The sequence below is a fragment of the Sardina pilchardus genome, chromosome 20 (genome assembly GCF_963854185.1).
Source record: "Sardina pilchardus chromosome 20, fSarPil1.1, whole genome shotgun sequence".
Taxonomy (NCBI): domain Eukaryota; kingdom Metazoa; phylum Chordata; class Actinopteri; order Clupeiformes; family Clupeidae; genus Sardina; species Sardina pilchardus.
Window position 1 is genome coordinate 31,033,765 of NC_085013.1, and position 10,000 is coordinate 31,043,764.

Genomic DNA, 10,000 nt, shown 5'->3' on the forward strand with positions numbered 1-10,000 from the left:
ATAGACAATGTAGTTAAGGCGGGAGGTGTGTTGTTTTTAATTACTGAACATCATATAGAATATTCTATAGAATCTTTTTTATTGATATTTATTACATGTCTATCGTGATATATATTGCTATCCACACACACACACACACAAAACTCTGTTACTTAAACAGATGAGAGATAGAAAAAAAGAAAGAGAGGAGAGCGAGTGTGTGAGAGAGAGGAGTAGCCAGATAGGGAAGGAAACCATAAAACATCGTCCAGCAGCAGCAAATAAATCAGTTATTTTACTTTCCACAGCTGACCCCATAGTTTGTCCACACACACACACACACACACAGCCAAGCAGAGCTGGAGTAAACATGACTGTGTCTGTGTGTGTGTGTGTGTGTGTGTGTGTGTGTGTGTGTTAGCTGATTCCAGTAAGGCCGCATCCTTCTCTTGGGTCTGAGCCCATCATTCTGGTTCTAACTGGTTCCAGAACTCCACCCAGGTCTGAGTGTTCCAGCAGCAGCACTGTGTGTGTGTGTGTGTGTGTGTCTGTTGGGCTGAACTAGTGCTGAACTGGCAGACTCCACATCTGGAGTTTCACTTCCTGTTTCCAATGTGTTTTCTCCGCTCAGGAGTTGGAGCACACACACACGCACACACACATACGCTGAAGGAATGATTTACCTGCTGCTCTTCATTCCAGCGATAGTTGTGGGATCTTTAAAAAGCGTCTGAAGACTCTGTTTACATTTGTATCTCATTTTTATATAACTATTTAATCTTTGTTTACATTATATCAAAGTCATTAATTCTTACACAGAGTTGTGGTTTGCATGTTTATTAATCTGTTACATTTAAACTGTTGATTTTAACGTAAATGTAGTTTATTATAATTATAGATTTATATCATATGATCTTTATATATTGATATACAAATGTCTTTATATATTTATCAAAATGTTACATTATTATTTATATTGTAATATTTACTCCCCATGCCCATGTACACGTGCCTCCCAATCACATATTCTGGAAGAGACATGGACAGGAGTCAGCTACTGAGAGAGACACACACACACACACACACACTCACACACGTATCATCAGAACCCAAGGCCACTGCCCTGTCCTTCAAATATTAACCTCACCTGTGTGTGTGTGTGTGTGTGTGTGTGTGTGTGTGTGTGTGTGTGTGTGTGTGTGTGTGTGTGTGCCAGAGACAGTCAGGAGACAGGCCTGACAGCAAGTAATCAGGCTCATGACTACTTAAGGTTACAGAGTTGAACTGCTGGAGTTCACACAACTGAAAAGAGCTGACCACTACTGGGCCTCGACTCAAGCTGCTCACGCTGCCGTGTTCATTCCACTCTTCTGATGAACACTAATCAGCCTGGCCTCCCACATTGCGCGCCACTGCGATGTCACCTATGTTATAGTCATAGAACTAAAAGAAGGTTATAGTCCATGGACGTCACATGACCAACTGGACATCTTTAGCGCGCCGTCTCTTTACGCACAAAGCAAAATCCACGTGAACACAGACCAACTCAACAAGGGCGTCATGGTCGCCCGTCGCTCCACAGCCGGTTTTTATCGCAGACAGTAAAATAATGGCCTGTGTGTGTGTGTGAGTGTGTGTGTGTGTGTGTGTGTTGTATTTGCTGAAGAGAGCGCTCACTGTATGGGCAAGACGCGTGCGCATTCTCTGCACGGGGCACGGGGATCACGTAAACAACGTTCAACAACAGTAGCAAACATGCACGCAGGCAGCCTTTCCGTTAAAGACTGCGAAACTAACAAAATCCTGCGGTCAATGTTCCCTGGATAGAAAACCCCTCCAAAACTCAAACACAGACGTTTATGCATGTGAAAATGACTGAGATCATATTTCACGGACAACAAATTATGTACTCTCAGATAAACAACAGAACTGCTAAAGTAAAGTCTCTAACGTTAATCCCTCGCTACGATAACAACTAACCTTCCGATGAAATTACAACCACAAACAAAACACTTAATGTGCCTTTGTTATTCTCTCAACTAACGCTTGTGCAAGACTTCTCTAATGTTATTCAGCTGAGGATTCTCCATGGCTAGCTGTCATCTGGAATAGATCACCGATGATTTTACGAGACACTAAACAAACCCGCATGTGACACAACAAGCACTGAAGTAGATTGGAACAACTTTGAAAACTGTTGCTGGGTTTATAAGTAGACCGTCTAACTTTACCGTTTACGGTTATCAAAGTAAATATACATGCAACTTTTCTTCCTGCCGAGAACAATGTTCGCTAACTAGCACTAGTTTAGCAGCAGATCGATCACGTTAGCTAACAATAGTGTCCATCCTTTAGCTGTGCGCTAGCATGCTAGCTAACACGACCGACTTGTGTAGATGATGGACTTCAGATGCTAACGCCCAAACCACGGGCCAGCTCCAGACCCAGGATGACACCATGGCCAGTCTCAGCTAACCACCCCTCTCCCAAACTCACCTCCTTATCCGGGACCCACTGCGGTTCGTCTAGCGAGAACGGGCTGTTAAATGCACCGTTCTCTGGAACCATTCGGAGTCCGCTTGGGCTTCGGACCAGTTTTTTGCCATCAGGCACCGCTGACATTTTTCCACTAGCCTTCCAGCTCTCTCTCCACTTTCGCCTGGAATCCGCCTGCCGTGCTGTTCAGGCGAATATGCCCTTAGATTGACATGTCCGTGGCCCAATAACAGGAGGGCGTGGGAGTCAGGTGACTGCTATCCCAGAGGTTGTTTTGGAATTTAATGCCCGCCTACTCCACTTTATAACATCTCTCATATCTTATGTAATTATTCAAGTGTATATTGTAGTTCCAGTTTTCCAAACATTTTTGTGGTCCTAAAAATGTGAGTACCCAAATCACTGCTAATGCCAGCAGTAATGTAGGCTAAGTGCAGTTTGCATGAAGTTCCTAGTTCAATCTTGTTACTAGAATTGACCGGCAACAAACATCTTTTTCACTCACAAGCGCGATATGTAGGCTGTAATAGGATGGTGGCCAGATAATGAGTTAATCAGTTTATCTCCCACTTTTCCCACCGTGAACGCATAACGCAAAGAAGCATCTGCCAAATATGCATAACACAAAGTCGCAGAAAGTTATTGCATTTTCCTTCCGGTAGAGGGAGACAGAATCCACCGAATACTTTTGCTCTGGTCACAACTACAGGCAACATTTGATTTCGCCGACAGCGCAACGACCAGACAGCGAGCCGAAGACCGCTCAATGGTGTTTTTTGCCCCCAACGGCACCTTCCAGGCAGCACAGCCTAAAAGGCACTACCTCTACCCTATTCCTAATCTTAAACCCCTCAACCCTCACCCCACCCCTAAACTGAGGAGAGTAATGCTTTGAAGGCAGCGCTGCCTGGAAGGCACCATTGAGGGCAAATAATACCAAAGACCCCGAGGCTCCAGATCAGCTTCGGGTCACTCTGTAGTCTACTGAGTGTGTGAGGAGGTGAGGAGGCGCTGGCTGTCAGTAGATGTCTATTATAAAGTGTACCGGTATTTGTATTTATGGAGCAAATATCATGAGTGCAAGTTTATATCCACTGCTATCATTATTATTATTTATTAAAAACAACAGCTCAGGAGAGGCTTAAACATATTTATTTATTTATTTATTATTTATTCAAATATACACAACATCCAGCAAGGCACACAGGCACTGTGCAGAGCAGAGAGAGTAACCACACACACACACACACACACACACACACACACACACACGCAAACACAGACATATGGGCTAGCCAGCACAGCAGGCAAAATAGGCAAGAACAGTGGTAGGAGTAGGAGTACAACACACACACACACACACACACACACACACACGAGACGCAGGTAAGACTGTCCTGCAAATGAAAGTGCATTCTCAGATCATATCAGATGAGATATCCATGCACGCATATGGACTGAACACAGACACACACACACACACACCGGGTTATGTCATACAGGTCACCATACAGTAAGGTCAGGGTTCAAAAGTCGACAGCCTCTGGTTGTCATCACTAATCATAGCATCCTTCAGTACACTTGAAACTTCTTATAAATCAACCCATCTCAGATACAACACACACACACACACACACACCTTCAGTACACTTAAAACTTCTTAAAAAATCAACCCATCTCAAATCCAACATTCCCCACTGGGAACATCCCTTCCAGTTAAAGTACACACACAGGTACACCCCAGCCTGGGTAAACCCTCCTCAGTAACCTAGCCTGGGTAAACCCTCCTCAGTAACCCAGCCTGGGTAAAACCTTATCAATAACCCAGCCTGGGTAAAACCTTATCAATAACCCAGCGTTCGGTGAAACAGAAACACTCTTAAGCAGAGCAGCTATCCCTACAGAACAGAACTTAGATAACCTAGAACCTAGAACCTACAGTCTAGAGCCTCTGCATGGACTCTCTCCAGTGCATCACAATATCGCCATAGTAATATCGCCATAGTAACAACATAACAACAACATAGTAACATAGTGAGAACAAACAGGACGGAGGAGTGTTGTAGTCACTCTAAGATCCTTCAGTAAGCCCAAACATACACACAACAGGAAGCGTTTACACTCAGCTCCGCCCTAAAGATGCAGGCCTGCTCGTGATTGGGTAAGAGAGATCTAAAGATGCAGGCCTGCTCGTGATTGGCTAAGAGAGATGTGACTTCACCAGATCAGACGTTGAACATGTTTTAGTTTTACTGCAGCAGTGTTCTAGAGAGATACATACTGTACAAGCTTCTATCAGTCCTGAGAAAACAAGCCACACACACACACACACACACACACACACACACACACACACACACACACACATGACCAGTCCAGTAACACACCCTCCACAGATGACCAGTCCAGTAACACAAACCCTCCACGGATGACTAGTCCAGTAACATTCTACTTCAGTCCTCTACACTGAATGTGTTATATACACTCCACTCAACCAGCTCAACACACACAACACACACTCAACCAACCCAACGACTCAACACACACACAACACACACTCAACCAACCCAACGACTCCTCAACACAAACACAACACACTCAACCAACCCAACGACTCCTCAACACACACACAACACACACTCAACCAACCCAACGACTCCTCAACACACACACAACACACACTCAACCAACCCAACGACTCCTCAACACACACACACACAACACACACTAAACCAACCCAACGACTCCTCAACACACACACACGCAACACACACTCAACCAATTCAACCAGCACAGCCACTAGAGGAAATGACATCAAAATAAACCGTAAACATAGCTGCTGCTAGCTGCTAGCTGCTGCTAAAAGCTCAAGCACACACACACACACACACACACACACACACACACACACACACACACACACACACACACACGCACACTCCTGGACATGGACACACACACACACACACACACACACACACACACACACAGTCAGTTCAACTGAAATGTCCTTCCTTAGAGCAGACTGTGTGTGCTGTCCAGTACAAACACAAAATAAAAACAACTGAAGAAACGTTGAGATGTGTAAGAGTGCAGCAGCTTAGTGTGTGTGTGTGTGTGTGTGTGTGCGGGGGGGGGGGTATATATATATGTGTGTGTGTGTGTGTGTGTGTGTGTGTGAAACCTGTATGAGGTGTGTGTGTGTGTTTGAGGCGAGTGTGAAACCTGTGTGAGGGCTGTATGTGTGTGTGTGTTTGTGTAAATGAGAGTGAGAGGGCAATGCATAGGAGGGGGCAGTTCATAATTGCCTCTGTGGGCAAGGGTGTGTGTGGGTTATGTTATAGTGGCAAAGGTGTGTTTGTTTGTGTGTGTGTGGGGCGGTTATGTTACAGTGCCAAAGGTGTGTGTGTGTGTGTGTGTGTGTGTGTGTGTGTGTGTGTGTTACAGTATGTTACAGTGGCAAAGGTGTGTGTGTGGGTTGGGGTTGTGTTACAGTGGTGTGTGTGGATTGTGAGTTTACAGTGCAAAGATGTGTTACAGTGGCAAGGTTGTCTGTGTGTGTGTGTGTGTGTGTGTGTGTGTGTGTGTGTGTGTGTGTGTGTGTGTGTGTGTGTGTGTGTGTGTGTCCCAGTCAGTGCAGGTAATGCCAGTTGTGTGCCAGGTGTCCTCTGGTCTGGGTTGAGCAGTGTGAAGGAGATTTGAGGGCAGAGGGCGGAGACTTCAGATGGGGGCGGGACTTCCTGTTTGAGTTGGCGTGTGGGGGGCGGGACTTCCTGTTGGAGCTGGCGTGTGGGGGTCCAGGGGGTGGAGTCAGCGCGCCAGGTCGGTGTGACTGGCACTCAGGTCCCGCGACTTCCTCAGACGATGATTTCGCTCCTGTCAGGAAGCATGTCACACACACATCACACACACACACACACACACACACATCCCTCTGGGGCTACACCAGTTACCCCTGTTGCCCCTCTGGGTCTACACCAGTTACCCCTGTTGCCCCTCTGGGGCTACACCAGTTAACCCTGTTACCCCTCTGGGGCTACACCAGTTGCCCCTGTTGCCCCTCTGGGTCTACCCCTGTTGCCCCAGTTGCCCCTGTTGCCCCTCTGGGACTACACCAGTTACCCCTCTGGGGCTACACCAGTTGCCCCTGTTGCCCCTCTGGGGCTACACCAGTTGCCCCTGTTGCCCCTCTGGGGCTACACCAGTTACCCCTGTTGCCCCTCTGGGGCTACACCAGTTGCCCCTGTTACCCCAGTTGCCCCTGTTGCCCCTCTGGGGCTACACCAGTTGGCGCTGGACGTCCCACAGCGATTAGTAGACACGCTAGGACAAGTTAGTGTGTTACCATGGTGATGTTCACACAGACGTGGCACATGTGGAGTTATTGCAGCATGACAAGAGGAATATGTGTGTGTGTGTGTGTGTGTGTGTGTGTGTGTGTGTGTGTGTGTGTGTGTGTGTGTGTGCTGCTCTTACTGGTGAGAAGAGTGTGTGAGAGAAAGAGAGAGAGAGGAGAGAGAAGAGCAACAGTGTGTGTGTGTGTGTGTGTGAGAGAGTGTGTGTCCTTACTTTGAAAGCCTCTCCCACAGGTTTGTCCGGGACGTTGAGAACACCCAGGGAGCTGGCCCTCTTCATGCTGCCACAGAGCCACACACACACACACACACACACACACACACACACACACACACGTCAGACACGTCAGACACAGCCGTGGAGGGTGAGGGTGTGTGTGTGTCAGAGAAGAAGCGCAAGTGTGTGTGTGTGTGTGTGTGTGTGTGTGTCTAAGCAAGTGAGGGAGCGTGTGTGTGTGGTGTATATCAGTGTGTGTGTGTGTGTGTGTGTGTCAGTCAGAAGCAGGTGTGTGTCCATATGTGTGTGTTTGGAGGAGGAGGTTGGTTAGGTGAGTAGATGTGTTGATATGTGTGTGGTGAGCATGCGTGGTGTGGGGTGTGTGTGTGTGTGTGTGTGTGTGTGTGTGTGTGTGTGTGTGTGTGTGTGTGTGTGTGTGTGTGTGTACTGGTTAAGTGAGTAGATGTGTTGATGTTATGATAATGATGGTGACGATGATGATGATGATGATGTCACACAGGTTAGTGTCACATGACAACATTTAGTCACCACACCCCTATCACAAGATACACAGATGTTGCCCTGCACACACACACACGCACACACACACAATCATGCAGGAGCTCCAGGATGCTGATTCGGTTGGGAATCAGCATTCCCCCCCCCCCCCCCCCCCCCCCACACACACACACACACACACACATATACACACACCAACACCCCCCCACACACACACATCAACATCCCCCTCCACACCAAAGCACACAGCCCACCTCAACACTCACACCTGTCTATACCACTGTGATGAGTTGTGATTTAACTCATTGGATGAGTAACGAGACAGAGAGAGAGAGAGAGAGAGGTGTAGAGAGAGAGAATAAGGTGCTGTGTCCACCAAACGCATTTTTTGCGCCGACGGCGACAATTTTCAATGTAAAGCCTATATAGCTCAGCGCTCACAGCCCTCGGCGGAAAAAAAAGTCGGCCGTTTTTTGTCGCAGCGCTCAGAAATCTGTTCAACTTTTAGAACAGCGCCGGGCTCGTCTCGTTATAAACCGTCTCTGGTTTTGGTAACTTAGCAACAATAAACAGCGCCGAGAGGAGGAGGTTATGGGCGCTCTGGCTGTAAAAAACGCGTTTGGTGGACACAGCACCTAAGAGTGAGAGAATAAGAAAGAGAGAGAGAGGTGGAGAGAGAGAGAGAGAGAGACGGAGGGAATATGAAGGGAACATGCAGCGATCAGCCGTTTGACACAAACGTGTTTATTTACTTAACAACACATCAACAACATCAAACCATAACAAAGCAACAGCCAAATCACACACACACACACACACACACACACACACACACTCACACACACACACACACACACACACACACACACACACACACACACACACACACACACACCAAAGCCCAACACAGCATACACATAACCACAAGCAGCCCAACACACAACATTTCAAATGACAGAGCAACAGAGGGAAACAGCGCTATTTACATTCAAAAGACCAAAACCTTATTAAAGAATGTTAATACACAAAATAAAGAATAAAGAATAAAGAATGTTAATACACAAAAGCAAGAAATAAATTAAATAAAAGTTCATATTCCCCACAGGGTCAAGGCTGACACAGCATAACATTAGTGGCATTTGGTAAATGCAGCATTGATGTGTGTACACACCCACACATCTGTGAGACACACACACACACACACACACACAGTGTGAGAGCATCCTCAGGGTCTGGTTGCGTTGATGACCAAACAGCCTCAGTCTCAACACTACAGATTAGTGCAAAAGTACAGTGGTGTCAGGTACACACACACACACACACACACACACACACACACACACACAGGTGTGGGGGGGACACAGACAGTGTATAGACAGTATACATCACATCCTTACAATCTTCTTAGCACTTGTGTGGGTGTGGGTGTGTAAGCGCATGCACGCACACGCACACGCACACACTCACTCACACACTCATTCACCAGCTCACTCACTCACTCACACACACACACACACACACACACACACACACACACACACACACACACACACACACACACACACACACATTCACCAGCTCACTCACTCATCCACTCTTGTTCCATCCAGCCCTGGGCCTCTATACATTGCGCTCATCACCACTCCTCTCTCTAATTGGCTGTTCCCGCAGCAGTGGGCTGCACCTTGACTATTGCTGGAATCTTACAGGAGGGTTGTGATAGGGGGCGGAGTCCAGTGGGGGTTCTGAGGTGTGTGTCTGCAGAAGGGGAGGGGCTTGTTGTTGGGGGATAGTTACCCAGGGTTCTTGGGTTCGTTGTCACGGTTACCCCCACCCTTGAGTTTGCGCACGAGCTTCTCGCTGCTGCGTCGTATGGAGGCTCGGAGCTTACTGAAGGATCCACTCCGCTTCAGCGAGCCGGAACCGTCCTGCACACACACACACACACACACACACACACACACACACACACACACACACACAGCTTCATGAGGACCTCTTCTTAGAACGAGGGAAGTCCTGAAGGAAATGAATGGTTAAAAAACACACACACACACACACATACATACACACACACACACACACACACCCAACCCACATACACCCTGGGTCTTTGGGCTTACACAAGCCGTCGGCCATTCTAGAGGTCCCCTAGAGAGAGGTATGGCATAGCCATGCTAGCGCTGCTTCATTAGTGGGCATGCTAGCGCTGCTTCATTAGTTATTATGACAGTGGGCATGCTAACGCTGCTTCATTAGTGGACATGCTAGCGCTGCTTCATTAGTGGGCATGCTAGCGCTGCTTCATTAGTTATTATGACAGTGGGCATGCTAGCGCTGCTTCATTAGTTATTGTGTGCCAGTGGGCATGCTAGCGCTGCTTCATTAGTAGGCATGCTAGCGCTGCTTCATTAGTTATTCATTAGTGGGCATG

The 10,000-nt window shown here is 47.4% G+C and overlaps 2 protein-coding genes across 9 annotated transcripts in view; both read right to left on the reverse strand.

Moving 5' to 3' along the window:
* Positions 1-2,678, reverse strand: part of zfyve21 (zinc finger, FYVE domain containing 21) — a 12,984-nt gene extending 10,306 nt beyond the window's left edge. The window contains exon 1 of one of the 2 annotated variants that reach the window (XM_062522571.1): positions 2,476-2,678. In XM_062522571.1, the coding sequence (XP_062378555.1) occupies positions 2,476-2,601 (126 nt within the window). In that variant the 5' untranslated portion in view covers positions 2,602-2,678. The remainder of the gene's footprint in view (positions 1-2,475) is intronic. The other variant, XM_062522573.1, reaches the window with a different exon arrangement.
* Positions 2,679-3,611: 933 nt separating this feature from the next.
* Positions 3,612-10,000, reverse strand: part of klc1a (kinesin light chain 1a) — a 40,344-nt gene continuing 33,955 nt past the window's right edge. For 3 of the 7 annotated variants that reach the window (XM_062522551.1, XM_062522548.1, XM_062522549.1), the window contains 3 exons: positions 9,364-9,494; positions 7,045-7,111; positions 3,612-6,351 (listed from right to left, as the gene is read on the reverse strand). In XM_062522551.1, the coding sequence (XP_062378535.1) occupies positions 6,286-6,351; positions 7,045-7,111; positions 9,364-9,494 (264 nt within the window). In that variant the 3' untranslated portion in view covers positions 3,612-6,285. Of the gene's footprint in view, positions 6,352-7,044; positions 7,112-9,359; positions 9,495-10,000 lie in introns of those variants that run through there. The other 4 variants (XM_062522553.1, XM_062522552.1, XR_009936497.1 and 1 more) reach the window with 3 other exon arrangements.